General features: G+C 41.9%; 1 protein-coding gene across 2 annotated transcripts in view; it reads left to right on the top strand.

Moving 5' to 3' along the window:
• The first annotated feature begins 958 nt into the window (after positions 1-958).
• Positions 959-20,827, top strand: part of CBFB (core-binding factor subunit beta) — a 37,701-nt gene continuing 17,832 nt past the window's right edge. For both annotated transcript variants that reach the window (XM_038148105.1, XM_038148106.1), the window contains exons 1-4: positions 959-1,069; positions 1,285-1,371; positions 5,747-5,863; positions 19,590-19,706. In XM_038148105.1, coding sequence (XP_038004033.1) covers positions 992-1,069; positions 1,285-1,371; positions 5,747-5,863; positions 19,590-19,706 — 399 coding nt within the window. In that variant the 5' untranslated portion in view covers positions 959-991. The remainder of the gene's footprint in view (positions 1,070-1,284; positions 1,372-5,746; positions 5,864-19,589; positions 19,707-20,827) is intronic.

Genomic DNA, 20,827 nt, shown 5'->3' with positions numbered 1-20,827 from the left:
TGTTTCTAGCCTGAAAGTGAACTTTTCTAGCACTGTTGCAGCGAAGTGCTGGGTTTTGGTTTTGCTCTAGACTGACACCACGACTTCAAAGACACCGAGCCACATCCTGATGTGGTGACGGGTGCTCGTGCTCCCCTCGGGAACAGGCCCCCGCCTCGGGCAGAGCGGCCGGGCAGGCGGAGGGGCTGGCCGATGGACGCACGGCGTCTGGGGCGGCAGCCGGACAGCGGGCTGCCTCCTGTCAGCGGCGGGCTCTGCGACCACCCCTGGGCTCCTCCAGCCTTCCCGCTGGCTTCGGGGAGGAAGCCAGACGAGGAGGTGCGAGGCCAACGCTGTCCCTTCCGACCTGCCCCATCCCCACCGCCACCCTCGAGGCGGGGGACGCGGCGCGGCCGAGCGGGCGGGCGGAGCAGGTGCGGGGTCCCTGCTGTGAGGGGAGCGCTCCCCCACCGCCACCGGGGCGCGGGGGGCGGCCGCTCCCTGCCCGCCGCAGTGCTGGGGCTGTTCCCCTCGCAGCGGGGAGGCGGAAAGCGCCGAGCCGCGGTGACGGGGGGAGCGGTGACGGGGGGAGCGAGCGCAGCGGCCCCGCTGCGGGCGAGACAGCGCCCGGCCGAGGGACGCGGAGGGGGCTCTGAGTCACCCCTCGCCCGCTTCCCGCCTCGCGCGGCGCATGCGCGGCGGCGGCGGCGGAGTTGTGAATGGCGCGGCTGTTCGGGCCGAGTTTACGAGCCGGGAGGAAGTCGGAGGGGAGGGAGCGGGCTGGGGGCGGGAGCGGGCGGCGGCGGCGGCAGCGGCAGCATCGAGCTCCGGCGGCGGCTGCGGCTGCTCTGCGTGCGCCGCGGGAGGAGGAGGGACGGGAGGAGGGAAGGGGGGGCGCCGCCGGCGGGGGCTAACAAAGGGCGAGGCGAGCGCTGGGGCTGGGACAGCGCGGGGCGGGCGGGAGGGAGGGAGGGAAGGAAGGAGGGCAGCCGGCGGCGGCGGCCCCACCACCATGCCGCGGGTTGTCCCCGACCAGCGGAGCAAGTTCGAGAACGAGGAGTTCTTCAGGAAGCTGAGCCGCGAGTGCGAGGTAAGGCGGCCGTGGCGGCGAGGCTCCCCCTGCCCTCCCTCCGCCCGCCGTAGGGAAAGTTTCCGCGGGCCGCGGAGGGGCCGGGGCAGCCCCGCACCTCCTCTCAGCTGCGGCGGGAGCCGAGCCGGCGGCGCGGGGAGGCGCAGTCAGTGCGCTCCGCTGCCCCCTTATCGCCGGGATTGGCCCCTCCTGATTGCGCGCCCTGTTCCCCGCAGATTAAATACACCGGCTTCAGGGACCGGCCGCACGAGGAGAGGCAGGCCCGCTTCCAGAACGCCTGCCGCGACGGCCGCTCCGAGATCGTAAGTGGCGCCGCGCTCCCCTCGGTGCCCGGCGGCCCCGGGCCGCGCTCGGCTCGTGCAGTAAAAGTTTGGGGGAAGCGGTCGGGGCAGCGAGCGCTGCGCGGTGCCCGAGCCCGAAGGCTCGGGGCCGGGACGGTGCCTGGGGCCGGCGGGGGCCGCGCCATGAAGGCGAGTTTTCCTTAAAGGACGGGAATGACATCGGCTGCCTTTCAAACGCCCTGGGAAAGGAGGGTTTGGTGAACAGGCGGCATTCCTGTCCGCCTTAGGAATAGCGCTTTTCCAGCCGGAGGTGTCGGCTCGCTCCCGAGCGGGGACAGTGGTTGTCCGGAGGTGACAGGGAAGGAAGAAAACCCCCGGCAGTGAGAACGGGCTGCGCTCCTTCCCTGGGCACGTGCTTACAGCTACGAGCTGCTTGTTTCAATATTCAGGGTTTTTTTCTTTTCTTCTTCTTCTTCTTTTTTTTTTTTTCTTCTTTCCGGAAACAGTAGTTTTGAGAAATGAGTAGCATTGTTCAGAAGGCGCTTGCTTAAAGTCCTGAGCGAGCTGTTTGATATATTTGTGAACTAAATCAAACGCTTTTAAAATTAGGCTTGAAACTTGCAACTTCAGCTCCGATTTTCTCATTCATTAAGGTTAGTTACAGACTACTGTCGCCCTCTGAAATAAGAAGTGAGGTGAAGTATGGCTCAGAGTAATCAAGAACTGACTATTTCCTGGTTTGATTTCTGCTCCAGATTGATTCTACAGAATTAGTATTCCATAGCATTGTTAAGTTTGTAACTCTACTATTAAAATGCAGAAGTAACCTCTTTTGCATTTACACTATATAGTGAAAGACAAGGTAAAATAGAAAATGAACCTCACTTCCACCAAGTTTGGTTTTATGAGCATTCTTTAATTTCACGTGGTATACATACTGCTAGCCAGTTCACAATGAAATTCTTATGCACAATGCAATAACTCTATGCACATCCAAAAATACTTGAATACCAGTTACTACGACTGATCTCATTCTTTTGCTTTTGTCAGCAAAAGGATGCACACTCAAGAACATGGTTACCTTTTGCTGAATAACTTTATTTTAGCTAAATCTTATCCCTGCTTGTTATCTCTTGTTTTAGAACCTGTAATATTATTTTACAAGAGGCCTCCTGTAGACAGGTTCTTAATTTTGCTATTTTTTTTACAATTGTTTTTCTTTGTGCATGTTTGTTTCCTTTAAGAAAACACCAGGGAAACAATGAGTAGGTAAGGCAGACATAGTTTGGCATTGGAAGTTCCTGTACAGGTGAAAGTGCATAATATACCTGAATCCCTGCCTAAAGAAAAAAAATGCCATGTAGCTTATAACTAGCTTTCTAATGCAGCCTATGCAGTTATTTATATAAATGGGAAATTGCTGTAGTTTCACCTTTGTACTTCTGTGCCTGCTGCTGCCTTTTTTTTGCCAGAACTTCATCCCTTGGAAGCAAGCAGTGATGCATGTTCTACATATTTTCACTCTACTTAATTATAAAACAGGCTCTATATTTCTTCATCTGAAACATCTGGTTTTGTTTTGTGAACAGGGCATGAGTAGTCAGGTTTATTTAGAAATGTAGTGTATGTAATGACTGATGTTAAAAAGAGCTAGTAATTTTACTTCTCTTTTTTTTAGTCTTGAATGTTTTTCCAGACATCAAGGATTTATTCTTTTATCTCCAAAGGGAGCCTTTGCAAATGACCTTACATATTTTGAAGCAGGAAAAAAAAACCCAGAGAACAGCTCAGGGATTTAATGTAGAACCAGTAAAGTTGTTGGTTACATTTGTCAAATAGCTCTTGATTGAATAAAGGAAATAATTAGCAATATCACTGAGAAGTAAATGTGAAGTGCATTAAATAAGATTTCACATTTACTGGCAATGCTTTGATAACTTAAATAACCTCACTTGTTTGGTTTGCTTTGGAGGGTACTTGTATTTACGTTGTCTGTGTGTGGGTCAGGTCGCCCTTGTACTACCTGATAAGCTTTTCACAAAATTTGTGACATAATTGTCTGATACCTTTTCAGACTGGGCTTTAAAAGGCTCTGCAGACAAAACTAGAGTTTTCTTACTTTCAAGTTTAAAACCAAACTAGTGGTGTGATTTTTTTTTTTATTACTATTTTTTATTTGTTTGTTATCTCATGGAAATTAATGGTTTTCATGTAGTCTTGTGTGGTCATTAGCAGGACTGTTGTTGAGTTTTTCAGTTTTGACCTGTGATTTGATTTGAGAAGCATGTGGGTACTTTAACTGGATGGTTTTGTCTCTTCAAAGAGAGGGAACAGGCTTCAAAAATCCAGAGAGCAAATATCTACATAGCTTTTCATGGTTTAAATGGTGCCTGCCTGACTGTATGAGCATGTGGGATTTGTGTACTTTTATCTTCTTTTCTCTGATATTTTCCCCCTGTTTTCATGGCCCTCTAGCACACATTGAGGGAAGCAGGAAGGTATGGGTGCTTCACTGTCTTGCTGGGTTTCCCAGAAAGCAAATACAGTTCTTTTGACACAGTACCCAGAGCTGGACTGGAACATAGGGCTTCAGTGGTCAGCTGGTTTACTCTCAAAGATCTCACTCCTTGATATTTTAAATGTATAAATTAAGGTGTATAAAACACATATTTACTAAAGATGCTGTGAAGTAGAAAAACAATTCTTGAGCAGACTGAGTGGTGAAGACTCAGAGTCAGAAATATTTGGAGATAGGTATATTTTCTTTTGTTGATACTAAATAGCATCCTTTGCTAAAGCAAAGGGATAATAGGAGGTAGTGAGCCTGATAGTGATGGTCTGCAGCTCTGACAGGTTTGATGCCTCCTATTTGTGCGTGTCCTTGATGAAACTTCTGTTGCATCGATTGAAATGTTTGTCTTTGCAAACAAATATTAATGCACCGATACGGTATTCTTCTGCCATACTAGGACTGATTTGTTAATTTTAATGACTTTGAGAATGTGCTTACAGGAGACAAAACAAGCAAACAAAAACAGCAACAAAAATTTAAAAATCTGTTTTTAAGAATAACCTGGAACCAAAACTGATTGCAGAGCATTAGTCTTCCTTGGTGAAGGGAGGAAGAGCCAAGACAAAGCACTTCTACTTTCAAAATGGGAGGTATTAATCTTGTGACAGTGTTGCAGTCCATGACTGGAACTATCTTAAATAACACATAGCTGTAGTGTCACAGGTAGCAGTACAGTTATGCCATGAAGTGGCTGGGTTGCTTGAAAGAAATCTGCTTGTCAGGAAATCCCAACTGTTAAGTAGTAGTTGTATGGCTTTTTAAAAAAAAAACTATGTTCTAGATTAATGACCGTTTAAATCTAAGTGGTCATGGTAATAAATACTGCTGTTTGATTGCAACAAATTATGTTTAACCCTGGGATTTTGATAGGAGTGATGTGCTGTGAGCCTGTGTATTTACATGCTTACAGGACAGCATGCTCACTTGTACCAGAGAAGAGTATAAATACTGTGAATCTGACTCCTGCTTGCAAAAATAATGTTTTATTTAATGTCTAGGAATTGCTGTACTCATCATGGCTTGGAGTTAAGATATACTAACAAATACAGGGAGTTTATAAAGAAAACTGAATCCCATTTTCATTTGAAATTGTAGGAAATTGTTTGCTTGAAAGAAATGTGTGCTTTTTCCAATGAGTTTAAGCCAGTCCCTTTAATGATTTCACAAAGGGCTGCAGCTGAGAGGAATTCCTACAGTTGCCTTTGCTCACTGATACAGCATCTGCTGATCCGGGTATCACTGGTGTCTTAATGTGGCATGAGGACTTTGTCCTGTGCAGCTTGATTGAGCTGTGTATTGATGCTGCATGCCAGTAGATGATAAAATAGGAATATTTATCCTTCAGTTAAGTGCCTATCTAGGTATAAGTAGATTGTGAAAGGAAATAAATCCTTTTCTTTCAAAAAAAGTTGTCCTTAGTAATGGGTCTAAGGAGTTAATTTTCCTTCAGCAGTACTTCTTTTAGAGATAGGCAGCCTCTTTGAAAAGCATGCACAGTTTTTAACATTGCAGGTACTAAGCTGGTGCAGGGTATCCAGACAGAACTGAAAAGACAGATTCTAATGTCAGCAAAACTGATTTGAAAGAAGTATTGATTCCATGTTGTATTTTATATCCGAAGCAGCCAATGGCAAATGTTGTCAAAATGGAATCAGATGTTTGTAACTTAATACTTAAGAAAAATGATGAGTGCATGTTTTTGACTTTAAGTATTCTCTATGCTGCCTGGCTTAAGACATAAACTGATGTAAAAATAAATGACTGCCTGCATAATTTATGTAATGTCTTGCTCCCTGATCCTGTTTGTATTGATTTTTCTAAAAGGCTTTTGTGGCCACAGGAACCAATCTGTCTCTCCAGTTTTTTCCGGCCAGCTGGCAGGGGGAGCAGCGACAGACACCGACCCGGGAATATGTTGACTTTGAAAGAGAAGGAGGAAAGGTAAGGAGGAAATTGTTGAAACTGAAAGAAATTTTTTTTTGTTGTGCTTATGGTCTTACTGGTATGGACTGCACGTGTGATGTGAGATTTCTAATATTTCACACCTCCATGCAGGTAGGTAGTGATGTGAGTACAAGTGAAAGATGGTAAGATAAAATATTGCTTTGTTTTAAAGCATGCTGATGTTTAGGCAAATGGAAGAATTGGGAAACGTGGGCAGTGCTGGTGGCTTTGCATTATTTTGAAAAAGAGAAATATTTCTACTGTCATGCTATGATAAAATTTTGGAGAACAGTCTAAATTTGGTGTTGTGTAGGTGCTTCCAAAGAAATTAGACTTTGGCCAATGAATTGTGATAGACTAATGAAAATTTGCACTTTCAGCAGGTTATTTTATTGTTTCTTTGTCTGCCAGTTGGTACAGCAAGCAGACAGTGTGCTCTAAGTGGAATGAATCTTTTTCTCAGTTTCACCATCAGCTACAATACAGAAGCAGCATCACCATTTTCAGAATTGATTTCTGAATCTCTTTTTTCTGAGGTGGTTGTCCCATAGACTGATATTGAAAACTCAAATTCCCTAATGGCAGCGATGGTTACTGTGAAGCTGTATTAGATTTAAAGTCAGAAACCTTGCTTAGTCTCATCAGAATAAAGTTACTGAAATCTCCTGCAGCTGGTTTGGTTTTACAGGAAAAACATACCTTTAAAATATAGATGCTGTTATCTGTGCTCCTGTAGGTGCTTTGGGACTGATCCAAAGATCACTGAATTCAATAGAAGACTTTCTTCAGAACTTTCTTCAGTGGGTGTATACCAGCATTTAAGCCCTCATAGTTTCTCTGTTCCCGTCTAATTTTTGTGTTTTTTTTTTTTATTTTAAAAACTTTTAATGGACTACAAAATCCTTCCTTTTGCCTAATTTTTTTTACCCACCCTTGTAACAAGAAACAGCTAATGCTACCAAACCTACCAGGCTGGAGGAAATACTTGAAGCATATTCAGGTTTAATGGCATATTGGGTCTTTTAAATGCTGCTAGGTGGAAGATAAATATTTCCTATAGTGGGAAAACTTGATTGGAAGAAAAAAAAATTCCTGAGGGCAGTTATGGTATGTGGAATTCAAGTTAATGAGTTTTTTTTGAAAAAATTGTTTTCCATTTAGTCCTGTGAGGCTTGCAGAAGTTTGACAAATTGGGGGAGAAGTGAAGTTGGCTGTCTGCGTACTGACTGCTTTGCTAAGGAAACTGAATTGAATCTGGCTCTTACTGAAAAATATTGATTCTGGCTCACAATTGAATGAGGAATTTTTCTTGTAATGTGTAAGAAGACTGAAGTCTCTCTTCTTGCCAGTTCAAAACTAATTTTATTTACTCCTATGATTTTTTTTTAACTTTGTTTTCTCTGAATGAATTCTTAAAGTACTGAACTACTTCATCCATTTTCTTGTGTTGTCTTAATCATGTAAGAGCATGGTAGGTATGCTGTATATTAAAATAGAACATGAGCCTCGTTAATGAATGCCACTCCTTCTTTTATGTGTGTTTACAGTAAATTCTAGACTGCTTCACTGTTTAGAAGAATTCCTCTGAATGAGGCTAGAGGTGGACAGACAGATAAATGGGAATAATGCTGTGCTCTGGTATGAGCGAATCACAGATTCACTGTTGTAATCAGGCCTTATTTGTGTAAATCACTGTGCTCTGCACAGAATTCAACTGCTCTGAAAGTCAGCCACTCCCATGGTTGGAGCAGAGGAATGAGCAGTGGGAGAGTGTTTTATGTTATCAACGGAAACAGTCAAAGCCTTTCATATGAATTGTCTGAGATTGTTCTCTCTAGATTTTTGTCATTTGGCTTAATTAAGAATTTCTTTCACAGACTTCAGCAGTCTCTTAAAACCATGTGATTTTTGTAGCTCTGTGCAACATTGTTTTATGAGCTTTGATTCTTGAGGCAGTGCATAATGTGTGTTTGTTCATCACTGGATTTATGCCAGTAAGGCATGTTTTTAATTATATGAATAAAAAAAGGCTAAGGGGGAAGCTGTCAGTTAATAATTATCTTAAGCATTAGTTTGAGATCTAGAATGTAGATAAACTTACCAACATTAGAATATTTTTATTCTGGAATTCTACTTCGGTGTTTGGCTAAACAATGATGGCCCAAAATAGTTTATCCAGATTTGAAGTATGTCACTATTGTCCTGAAGCAGTTTTGTACACAGATTGACAAAGCTACCAATGCAGCTTCTCCTAGACTTGCTGCTTAAATGATTGAATTTTAGAAAGAGCAACACTCCTGTGAAAGTTGGGATTCTGCAAATACACACTTCATAGGCTTGAGGATTTTCAATCTGGTATTTCTTTACTGAGGGTTTTTTTTTTAATATGCTTAATTTGCCTTTTAATTTGATGCCTCTGATGTTCACAATGGGTGGGTAGGCCTCTGGTGGATACCCTGTCTTCATTAATCCAAAAATTGGATGGCTCGGTGTACACTTAATGCTTCTGCTCATTTTAAGCTCAAGTTAAACATTTTTTTTTGAGATAGCTTTAACATTCTGTGCTGCCTTTGACCTGCAGCAAATTTAATTGTGTATTTGAGCAATTTTTCAGGTTTGTCATAGCAGAAGAAAAAGCAGCACTAAAAATAGGTCCCTAGATCGTAAAAATGATAGAACATTGTATTTCATTGTGATTGTGGGTGTGTGTGGGGTGTGTCAGATGCAGTGTGTGTCCTGTTTCTGGGGAGTTGAACCATACCAAGGCCTTCTGATCCTCTGTGTTGTCAGCTAATGTCCAGGGTGTTTTTATTTCTTTTTTTGGTAAAGAATAAATGAATAGATGTTAAGAAATGGAAAGATAGGCAGTGTAGTAGTCTAATGTATTGCCTGAAATATTGGATAATGAAACCTTGCAATTAAATGGAGAGCTTAATTTTCACCTTGGTTTTCTGGTATCATTAATGACTTAGGCTAGTTTTATTGTGATGAGTGAAATTCTGTAATTTTTATTTCAGTTTTGTACTGATAACATATGAACTTAAGGCTGAGCTGTGTATCGACTTCAGTGCTTCTTAAAATCTAATCTTTTTCAAAGTCCCTTTGTTTCGTTAAGAACTGTCTGGTCAACTTTCTTTGCGTGATACATTTTGTATACTTAGAGTAAGATAATATTCCCAGTTTTCATTCCTTATTCAAGATGTTTCTATAGCTCCACTCTTTCTTACTTGAAAGAACATTAGTTCTCAGATATTCTTTTTCACTGTTTAAATACCAGTCACTGATGAAGTCTGTGAAGTTGTTTTACTTCCCCTCCCCTTTATAATAAAGTTCTCCATCTCATTCTAGTGCAGCTTTACTTCCTGTCTGTTTGTTGGTGGCAGCTGCTCGTAAACCAGAGTTTTCCACACGGGTTTATTTTGCTCTAATACGCCATGAACTCTGCAGCTTTGGAGGAAAGCACATCAGACATGATTTAAATTGATTCAGAGTGCCTGCTGTGCCACATGTGATGTAGCTAGAATTTCTACTCGTGAACTGTTAACTTTTTTCTAGCCATAACTGTAGATTTTCAGTTTTCTTCCTAAAGATGCTGAGTTTCTACTTGCACAGTTTGTTGTCAAAACTAGATTTTATTTTGCTCTAAGTTATTGTTAACTGCTTGGATGAATATTAAAAAAAAAGAAATCTTTGTTATGCTGCAGGTGTTACAGCAGAAACAGAAATGTAACGAGAAATAGTTTTTATTAAAATACAGCACCTATTCAAATGGCAGCCAATGGAACCAGCTTTCCACTTTTCCTGAGCAGCCTTAAACAATTGTTACCCTCCTACTCATACCTTTCTGGGGATGTGATGATCCCAAAACCTTGTGGTAGCTGGGAGAGGTTCTTCTGTGAGGAGCAGCAGGTGGTCAGAGAAGGGACATCAGCTGCTGGCCTGTGTGTGTGCTCAGAGCCTTCGAGTTCTTTTGCCTGCTCCAGCCAAGGGAAGTGGTGTTGTCCTGAAGAAACCCACATCACTGTTCTTGCTTTTGATCTTTCTCAGGCTTTTCTGTGAGCTTTAAACAAGGAGGTCAGTGTGTGGTTATTCTCACAGCAGACAAATGGGTTTGGTGGTGTATCCCATTTGTACCCAGCCTGGCTAAACAGCTTGATTTTCTTTTTTTTTTTTTTTTTCCCTTGGAGTTGCTTGGTGGGAGTCCTGTAAAGGCTTGGTGGATGAGAAGAATCCACTTCTCTTGATGATTCCCTTGATCGTTTTTCATCCAGGATCATCTATATGGTTTGAGTAAAATATTGGTTTTCTATAGATGCTTGTGATTCTAGAATTTATTACTGTGTTTGTGCTTTAGAGTCCTTTAGCTGACAGAGACTTCTGTTTCTTTTTCTTTCTAGTATTTTTTCCCAGCAACATCCTTTGTTTATGCTCCTAAACCCATTTTTGCTTTAGAGGAGAGTGAAACTTTCTTTTTATTTTTTTTTTGTCTAGATATTTAAAAGTGTTCATTATGACTGCTGTTGCACAGAGGAGGGCTGTTTAATCCAAACTCCATTTGAAGCCACAGTCATAGTGTTCCTGTGCTTATTCACTTCACCTCACAGTTAGGAGATGCTTCTATGTGCATACAGTTTATACACTGTGAACAGTTAGAGCTCACATTTTGGGGAGAGAGATCTTTAGAGGACGTAGACTGGACACGTTGTCCTGGCAGGCAGCCACTGGCTGGGTTTGGACAGTTGTTCGTGCAGAGTGATTTATCATCAGTGCCCTCCGCCACTGGAGCGTGAGTCACCCCAGGCACCTCTCATGTGACAAGGACCCACAGCCTTTCCCCTGGAATCCTTTCACCCCCCCCAATCCTGCAAATCCTTTTGGGACTGCCCAGAGCCTCGTCCCTGCCACACGGAGCAGGCAGTGCCGATGCCATTTTGAAACAACGCTGGGGAGCAGTGCTTGCAGCACGGCTGGGGAAGTACTTAAGGGCTGCTGTCAGTAAACCTGCTTCTGCTTAGCCTTTATTATGTATTCTAAAAGCAGTTATTCACTCATACTGCCTTGAACTCTTTCCAGTGGCTTAAATGCACTCGTTTGAGTTGTGTAGACAAGATTTCAAATATACCCATGTCATCATCCTAAAGTTTCCCCGAAGAGGAACAAAATTGGAGTTAGTGAGCTAAATTTTGCATTTGGGAAGCAGCTATATATAAGGACAGATGAATGCTGTGTGGATGAAAGCAGAACTTGAGATCTCTGCAGTATAGATGCTGGAAGAAGTCCAGACATTTGGATTGTTGAATTCTCTTGTTTGCATATCAGTCTCCACTTACTAAGGAAAGTTGCTAATATTATGCTTCTTTCCTCTTCTTCTAAGTGAATGAGAAAAGTAAGAGTCATTGTTGAGAATGTCTGCTTCTTTCTGAAAATCACTTAATAATTCATATTAAAAATAAGAAAAATTCAATAAGATGATGAAACATTTGCTTCAAGAAACTGTCATTTTCTGAAAGCTACTGAAATGGTTCTTCAGGCTTTATTGTCCAAAGCACAAGTAATGAAATGAGCTCATTAGCTTGCATAATTGCAAGTTTGATGTTACTCTGTTAAGGACAATTTCTAGTCATTGCTAAGGATGTTCTCTGCAGAAGATGATAGTTTTCTACAGAATAATTATGACGCTGTGAAATTTTATTGAATGATGAAAGCTGAATAGTTGTTATAGTATACAAAAGACAAAAAGCTACTAACATTATTTTAAGCCTTGATGCAGCACTACTTGTTGAGCAAATGTTTAAACAGTTTTTTCCAGACTTGAATCCTGCTCAAGGGGAAGGGTGAGGCTGTTGGAGTGCTCAAGAAGGCAATGAAGGCTAAGGGGTAGAGGAAGCAGCTGTTCTTGTCCCTCTCATGCTTGGGTCAGGGTCAGTTCCTGGATGTTTTTATTACCTGCTTGCCCATACTGTCAAAATCAGTTAACTTCTTTTTTTGTATAGTTGAGTATATTTGCATTATATGTTTGGAATTTTCAGTCCAAAAGTAGAGGATTAGCAGGCTGTTTATGTGCACCCAGGCAGCAAGGTGGGCAGGTGATGTGTTTTAGATATACCTTTCTTTCTAAATCCTCTATTGCAGTTGCTACTTGTAACTGATTTTTGTTCTGTGATTTTCTGAAAGCTTGAAAAGAGCAAATTTCACAACCAATTTTGAAATTTGTCTGGAAAATATTCTGTCAACGTGGCAGAAAACTGTGTGTCTGTTAGTTACTGGGTTTGTGAGCAGAAGCATGCATGTGTACTTGGAGCAGCAAAACCAGCAGCAATCTCCTGGCAATATTTTGCTGCAAAAGCATTATTCTTTTTAATTGTTGTAAGAAAAAAATGGTTCTTTTTTAAATGCATGCCCTCTACATTGAAAGGGAGTGTAGGTTTAAAATCCAGCCATCTTTTTCATGCAGAATTTAGTGTAAAGATAGGCTGATAAAAGACCCTGTGAAGTTTCACAGGGGAAAACCCCAGCATATATTTGCCTTTCAGATTTTTCTTGTTATGCTCCTTGCATTTTTGTTGATTTTCAGTTCCAGCTCTGTGGTTGGTTTTGTGTTTTGAAGGCAAATGGATAGAGCCTGAGCATGACATGCATTTCTCTTTGGGAGTCCCTTCTGTGGTGACAATGTGAAAACTAGAAGCCATCTACTTTTTGCTTTGTATTGGGGCTTTTTTGGTGGTTTTGGTCAAGTCTGGTTCATGTTTTCTGCTTAGTTGAGAAATTGCAGTATTTTGGAATGATGAACTGTATCTGGAGACTTGGTTGTTAGATGATGAGTATAATTTCTGTGCAGTAGCATTTTAGTATTTTTTTATCTGAACTTCTAAGCATACATACTGACCAGTGATCTTAATCCAGGAATAAAATGCTCCACAGATTTTAATCACATTTGTTCTGACATCCTTACTGCTTCATATCTGTTCTTAGTTATAGACTTGGTTTTTAGTTAAGTGAAACAGCAACCTGCATAATTTAATGAAACATTGATCTACTTTTGAAAAGGAGTCATGATTACATAGTTGAGCTAACTATGCAGGAAAAAACCTAACAAATGCAACCAACCAAAAAACCATAAAAATACCAAGTTTTCTACAAGGGACTTCTAAGTTCTGACTCTCCAGTAAGGTTAGGAAAATTCTTCAGCTATTCCTTTTTTTGACATTTTAGAAACCAAGCCCCACCACTGTAGTATTTCAGTAGTACTCAAAGCACATTGAGAGAGGTTTTGTCACAGCTCTGATATTACTTACAGAGATATTTCTGAAATGAATGTGCACATGGGTATTTCTGCTTCATAGAATTGTAAAAATGGACTATGTTGCATCTCGGTGTTTACTGATATTTGTAGAAAAACCTGGTGACTTACATAAGCATATTTGAAAATTGAACAAAGTAATATCTGACCATCAGGTTTTGCTATGAAGTTGAAAATTGTATTCTGTTCTGAGATGTTTTTCTAGTTCTGAATTGGAGTGCATTCTTTCCTCAGCTGCAAGTGTCTGTGTATGATCACAGGAAGCAGAGCTGGAGGAGCAGGTCCCAGGCAGAGAAAGGGTGGTGCTGGGCCCAAGGACGTGTTCCTGAGCAGGGCTCCTGCCCTGGCCAGTGCTGTCCCAGGAGTCCCACCTTGGCAGCTCCTCAGGAAACAGCAAGGGCCTGGTGGTGGTGGTGTGGTACAGCTGTGCCATGGGTGCCACCCTTGAGGAACTTGAAGCTGTATTCATTTTGAAAGCCACAATTGGGTCATTTATGCACAAGTGTTTAGGAAAGGCTCTTGTTTGGTCAGAGAGTATCAATTCCCACACAGTTTTGCAGAAGAGTGTAAGGTTTGAATTTTAACAAAGCCTGATTCTCATATAATGGAAGAAATTCCAAGATGTAGCTTTTAAAATAGTAGATGTTTTCTTAGTGTGTTTGAAGAAAGAATAATAAGTTTTAAGGGATGAGACAGAAAGATTGATACTAATTAAAAGCACTAAAAAGTCTTATTTTACTCATAGTCACTTTCTAAATGGGATTATTTTCAGCCATTTCTATTTGTTTGATTCCAGTTTAAATTATGTTACAAGGTTAGGGTATGGGAGTCAAATTTAGGAAGTCAGATAAATGCTGTAAACTCTGTTCATGACTTGGTTGCTTGTCATTGATTTCTTTTAAACTAATGATCAATATCTGAAAGAGTAGTGTGAATCCTTGTATGAAGTTATCAGCTTTTGCTGCAACTTCAGTTGGTGTTATACTAGTGAAGTTACTGTTCTGTTTTGTTCCCCAAATAGTTGAGGATTTTAGTGTATACATTCTGTTACAAAGTTTTAGAAAAACTTTTTTGCCTTTTTTTTTTCCCTTCATTTCGTAGATTGCTTCCTCTCTCATGCTTTGCCCTCTCCCTGAAACCCAGGCTAGAGACCCTTCTCTGTAATGTGAAAGTGAGTCTTTGTATTTTGGGGGCAACACAGGGATGGGACTGATGCAACTTCACATTTCCGAGCAGTCGTGCCACATCTCTGTGGCAAGATCACAGCATTTTAATTATGAAACTGTATGTATTATCATATGCTGTTGCTGTTAAAGGAAGCAGTTGAATATATCATTTCTCCTGTGAACATTTTATACATGTTGTTTCCTTTTGCTTGCTAGTGTATACGGATAGTATCAAGAGAGGCTGAAATTATGAGGCTAGCCTTACCCCATGTAACACTTTGCATTCTTGGAGTAAGTGTTCAGAGCTGTTTCTTTCTTAGTGGTCAGAGTTTCACATATGAAATCACCGGGGAGAATGCTGTTTAAGTGTTTAAAAGTGGGGTATGATTCAGGGGAAGGTGGGATCAGAAGTGGCACGCATGGATGGATGGATGGATGGATGGATGGATGGATGGATGGATGGATGGATGGATGGATGGCTGCGGCTCAGCCGAGGGGGCAGCCCGTTATGAATGGGCAGATGTGTGCGTGATGAGGCACAGGGTGAGTCAGAACTGAGCCTCTTCTGAAAGAATGCCTTTTGCTCCAGTGTGCTGGGAAAATGAAAACAGAAGGGAGGGGACTGCACCACTTCACTGGGGACTGGTGTTTCCTGGGGGGTGAAGTTGGTCTCCTCGGTGGCGCTGGCTGTTGAGAGCCTGCTGATTCATGAGTTGGTGGGTGGTGAGAACTGTGTGCAATCGCTGGGGGAGGAAATGACTTGCTTGCTGTAGGGAGAAGGAGCATTTTCTGTAACTGCAGGATGTGTGGATGGAGCACGCAGATAGCATTCCTCCAGCAGATCAGCTAAATACCCTGCTGGTGTGAGATAAAGGTTTACTAGATTACTGAAATAGGATGTGAAACCGAGTTTTTTTTGTCTTGTGCTACAATACAGTAGCTTTTAAAAAAGTAATTAGTTTGGATTTTAAAATATGAATGAATGATGTTACAGGAGCCGTGTCCCTGCCTGTTCTTAACAACAGAGATAACTCCCAGTTAATTGGAGTTGGGGGAGAGAGTTGTTCATTTAAATGCAGATGAGAAGAAATAACAGATTAGTTAAAAGAATAAAAAAGGGAAGGTGAGATACACTAAATGGTGAAGGTGTGGCACGGAGGTCTTTGAGGACAAGCCAGCAGGAGGCCGAGGAAGCACAAAAAGCTCAACAACTTAGAGCCCAGCTAAGCCTATTCATGCAGCACCTTCTCAAGTTTGTGTGTGTTTACGGTGCTGTTTGTCCTCTGTCCAGATAATCTGCCAGGAGATAAGAGTGTTTGCTCTTGCTGCTTGTTCAGTCAGCAAGCAGAATATTTGTTTTAATACTGAAGGCCTGTTTCCAATGTAAAAGTAACATGTCTATGTTTCTCATTTAAAAATTCTAATGCTACTTTGATTTGTAGTAGGAGTTTGAAATGGAAGATGTAATTTGAGATGAAATTAGTTCTGTAATAGCCACCTGAACAAAAATTCAGCTGCTATACACTAGTGAAAATGGCATATTTCAGTATGTGATTGTTGGACTAGGAGACCTAGGTAAACTAAGCTTTGGCTGTGCTGGTGTGTGGAAAATGAGGGTGCAAAATGAGAGAGAAATCATTCTCATCTTTCAACATGTGTACAAAGATTCTTAGTTACACAACTGTCCACTGTCAGTGGCAGAAAAACCATACTTCCTTTGGTTTATAGGATGGACTGTATTCTGAAAAGAGGCTGCTGCATAATTTAGCTTTCCCTGTTGTATGTCCCTATAATGGTGTTTCTTTATGTAGCATTAAATTTGTCCACTGAATATGAATTTGGTAATTGCCTGACTTCCAGCTTCTTCCTTCTGTTCTATAGTGCTTTTCACCTGTCTCTTGAATTTTACAGCCCTGACTGCCAGGCATTATTACAAAAAGTACCCATAGGTATGTGGAGGATTTATAAAATTATTTAAATGCAGGTAATCTGGGGTTAGCAATAAAACGTTGAAAGAGTTGCTCTAACAAAGACAAGTTTTTATCTACTTCTATAATATTAGGATAGGGGTCTATAATATTAGAATTTTGGGTCTTTTTAGAAATAGTGCAACTTTTACCCTTGGTCTTCTACCATCACTGTCTTGAGGCCATTTTTAGAGCAGACAATTCAGAAATTTTTTAGAAGACCACTTTGCTGGATTTTGAGGTGCCACGATAGATAATGTGTTCACAGACAGAGCAGTAATTTATTAATAATTCTGTTAAGTTCAGAAGTTGAAAGGGAACCAACATGGCTTTATCTGAAAAGAAGGAAATATGTGGTTAAACGTTTTTGGCTATAATCTTAGGTGGTTTCCATTTTCCTGAAAGAGGAGAGGGGGGAAAAGGAGTTTAAATTCCTTTCTCTAAAATAAATTAAAAAGTACCAGTATGCATTATTGTGTTTTAATGAGAGAAAAGTTCCTGCATAAGCTCGTGGGGTTTCAAGATGAATGATTCCTACGTTTGAATGATTGTGTGGTAATTTCAAAACTCAGAATATCTTGAGAACGAATTCATGCTTTCAGTAGTGAAAAATGTTTGTTTATCAGAGTTTTGAAGACCTCCTGAATCTGGTGGTGTAGGGCTTCCAGGGCTCTGATTCAGGAGCAAGGGCAGACTACTTCATCTGGAAAGGTCAGGCGGCGTGCCAGGGGTTCCCAGGCTGCTGTGTCAGCAGCTCAGCTGTTGGCCGGCGTGCTCAGGGCAGATTGTAGAGATCAGGAATCACATCAGCTCTGTCAACTTGTTTCCCCTTTGAATTCTGAAGGCTTTCATAGAATCTGCAGCGCTGCTTGGGCTTCCAGGTGATGCATGAGGCATCACTGAGCCCTCGGCAGCTGTGTCTGAGCTACCTGCTGTTGCACTGAGGCAGGAAGCTTGTGTGTAAGGCACTGGCAGCTGCAGTGACCAAGGCGGTTGAATGGCCGCTGAAACGGGTTAGTGGCACCATAATATTCCTTATCAAAGGAACAAACAACAAGTATTCCTGGACAACTTGGAAAGCTGGGTTTTGGCATGCGTGGAAAGCCCTGTGTAACCTTTGATGTCCCAGGCTGCTGTTGTGGGCCAGAAGGATAGGAGAGGTTGAGTGAGAGGTAAACCCTAGGTGAAAGTCAGTAAAGTGCTTGTTTGCTCCTGCAAAACATAACCAGCATTAGAGTATAGGCTTTTTTGTCTTTACAGACCCATGGTTAGCTTATATTGCCTTTTTATTTCCTCTCTTGAGTTATTCTTCATTTGCCTTAGAAGAGAACGACAGTTCTAATAGCCTCTTTTAACTGTCTTTCACTTCTCAACTAATTAAATACATCTATTAAATGGATGCTGCATCCTTCATTTGTTTCTTGTGAGATGAATGGGCGAAGACTGTGCTGAAGGGCTGCAGTGTACTTTGTATGTTTGAAATGTTTAATCTTGAAATGAGGGCTGTGGGAGGTGGTTTCCTGGTAGTCCACATCTTACTCATGGTGGTTCTGACACCTCTGCTCGCAGAAGCTGTTGGCCGGTGGATGTGCCTGGTGTGCTGTCCCCACGGTGTGCTGTCCCCACGCAAGGCTGGGCTGTGGTGACTCTCAGATGGGCTGTGAGTGCAGGCACAGAAATCCAGGGTGTGTTCTTAGCAGAGAGCCTGCAGTAGAAGTGCTGGTGGGAAGAAGAGATGCTCAAGCAAATAACATTTATTGCTTCATTATTGAGCTGCTGCATGTTGTACTAATTAAAATGTCTAAAGCTGTGTCACTTCATACCCAAGTGTGGTAAGTTGTAAAAAATCAGGTTTGGAGATCAAATGTTTGTTTTCTTTGGCAAATAACATTACTTGTTTGTCAGTTCAATTCATGTTATTTGCTCCCTGTTTTCCACTCATGGGTTGCCTTTTATGTTGTTGAGTGCTTAATTCTGCCAGCACAGCCTTTGCATGAGGGGGGCTTCTGTTCCTCTGTGCCTCCTGGAGCCCTTTCTTTTTTTGCTTGAGTGATCTTAGCTGGTAAGCGTGGAACTGAGCAAGTAGGCACAGTGGGGGTGCTTTGAAATGCGTTATGGTGCTAAACATCAATTATGCTTTGATGAGGATTTGCCAGAGGATTAATTTAGAACTGTTAGAGAAGGCACTGTCTCAAAGTTCCCTACCTAGCTGAGCCCCAGCTGCTCCTGAAGGCTGAAAAAATACTCAGATGCATTTGGAATGTGTAAGCAGTCTTGTCAATTACCAAATTCATATTCAGTGGACAAAATCTGAAGTGGGTGCAGGCGTGTGTGCAGATTTGCCTCTCTGGTGATTCAACATGGACAAACTCCTGTCCCATGAGAGCTTTTGACTTGTCAAGTAGGCTGAAATTACTATTGAAGGGTGATTTTTCTATTTTTTTTTCCTTTTCTGTACTATTCAGGTAATTTTACTGTGACTTTGTTCTGTTTAAGAGGAATATTATTAAGTATAACATGTCAAACTCATTTAGTTTTGTATTGGCTTCTTCTTAAGTTCCCTTGTGACATCATTTTGTGCACTGTTATCTGGATGTAGGGAGTTTAGATCATGCCTTATTTCGTGCTGCAGGACAAAGCACAGCGCACGTTGGTGCTGCACTTGGGTTTTCATCAGCTGGTGTTGTTTCTTTTGAAAAGCCTTTCACACAGAAATGCTAGAATTGACACAGGAAGACTTCCTTATTTTTAGCACGATGTGTATGTTGTGTATTTTACTGAAGTCTGAGTAGTTTGTAAATTTGAGGAGGACTGAAACCAGTGCTTGGTCTTTGTTGGAATCTCTCGTTTACTGGGATAACATACAGTGTTTCTTGGGAGTAGAAAAGAGAGTGCTCATTTGACTGTTTAGATGTGCTCTAGAATCCTCCCTGACTGGCAGCATGCCACTTTCTTTGTGACACAAAGGTAAGCTGACAAGAAAAACTCCTAGTTTAAGTGCAAGCAGAAGAATTCTAACTAAATCCTGGTGCACACCAGCTCATAAAATGAGAACACAGCTTAAATTTATTCCATCCAGTACAGTAGGCAAAAGTTAAAGCACTCACTTGATTAAAATGAGTTCTTGGAAAGGAAGCAGTAGAAGCTGTTAAATGGAGTCTCATGTTACCAGCTGGTTTGGATGTTCTTCTAAGAATACATATAGAAGCTTCCTGGATCAGTATTTTTATTGTGCAGGCACATGTGTAAGAGCTTGCATATTCATAGCATGTGTTTTGCTTTTATTCCAGGTGTACTTGAAGGCACCTATGATTCTCAATGGTGTCTGTGTAATCTGGAAAGGCTGGATAGATCTCCAGAGACTGGATGGTATGGGCTGCCTGGAATTTGATGAAGAGAGGGCACAGGTAAGACAATCTGCCCTTGGCTACTCTGATATTTGTTTGCTCTTGTGGAGGGAAACACAGTTTTTGCCTTCACTCTGAGTACAAACTCCAAAGAAAACTTGCAGTATGGAAGTTCAGAAACATGTGGTTGTAGCAAAACACTGCTTTAGCTGCATTAGGTCAAAATGTTAGGGGCAGGAATCATTTGTAATTTACAGCTTTGAGTGATTTTGCTCTGTTACTGTGCTACAGAGTAATGAAGTATTTTAAAACTTGGATTCCTCCAAAATACCAAGAACATTCCTCTGTTGTGCCTTGCCTCTCCCTAACTTAAACTAATTTGAACATTAATGAGATGATGTTAATGTGACTATGTTTGGGATTAAATAGAAACACTTTGTGTCGAAGTCACAGCCCTGAACACTTCCTCCGTGATGCCTAAAAAGAGAATAGTCCTGCCACCATTTGAGAATCCATGGGAAAAGCTACAGACCAAAGCTTTTACTCTAAATCCACTCTTGCTGTGCATTCCCTCTTTCAAAGCTGTGTCAGTGACTTGGGCAAGCTCAGTTCCAGCTGCAGCAGAGTCACTGCTGTGGACTCCATGCATTAGGAGACCTTCAGGCTGCAATGCCTTACACAGCCAGTGTATAGCCCTGAGGAATGTAACATAAATCCCAAGGTTCTTGATCTGTAGTTACTAGGTTTGATACATAATGCTAAGTCGCAGGACTTGTGAGCTGAGAACAGGCTGATGGGAATGTGCACTCAGGAGGAGACAGTGTCACCCTTTCTAAAACTGGAGAGTGCCTGAAGAAAGTGGGCACCCTTCCAAAAAGCAGAGGGGTCCAGTGACCTGTGGATTTAATTTTTCTCTTTTTAATTTCCCCATAAATGTTTTTGCAAGTGCTTGGATTGGTTTCCCAATGTGTATATACTGTCTTAACAGCACTTAACAATTCCCTTTTGTTGTCTTCAGAAAGTGTTTGTGCACTGAGGCTGTGATTTACTCTTTGTGTGTGTGAGGGGATGTGTGCATGCTCTCAGGTGTCAGTGCCTTCCTGAGTTGTGAGTACAGGGTGCTGAGCTGGAGGTGTTGCACTGTGTGGATCTACAGAGATGTTTGCACTCAGTTACAGGTG

Source organism: Motacilla alba, chromosome 11 (genome assembly GCF_015832195.1).
Source record: "Motacilla alba alba isolate MOTALB_02 chromosome 11, Motacilla_alba_V1.0_pri, whole genome shotgun sequence".
In the NCBI taxonomy this organism is placed as follows: Eukaryota; Metazoa; Chordata; class Aves; order Passeriformes; family Motacillidae; genus Motacilla; species Motacilla alba.
The sequence above is the reverse complement of the archived record's forward strand: the minus strand, read 5'-3'. Positions and strand labels throughout refer to the sequence as shown.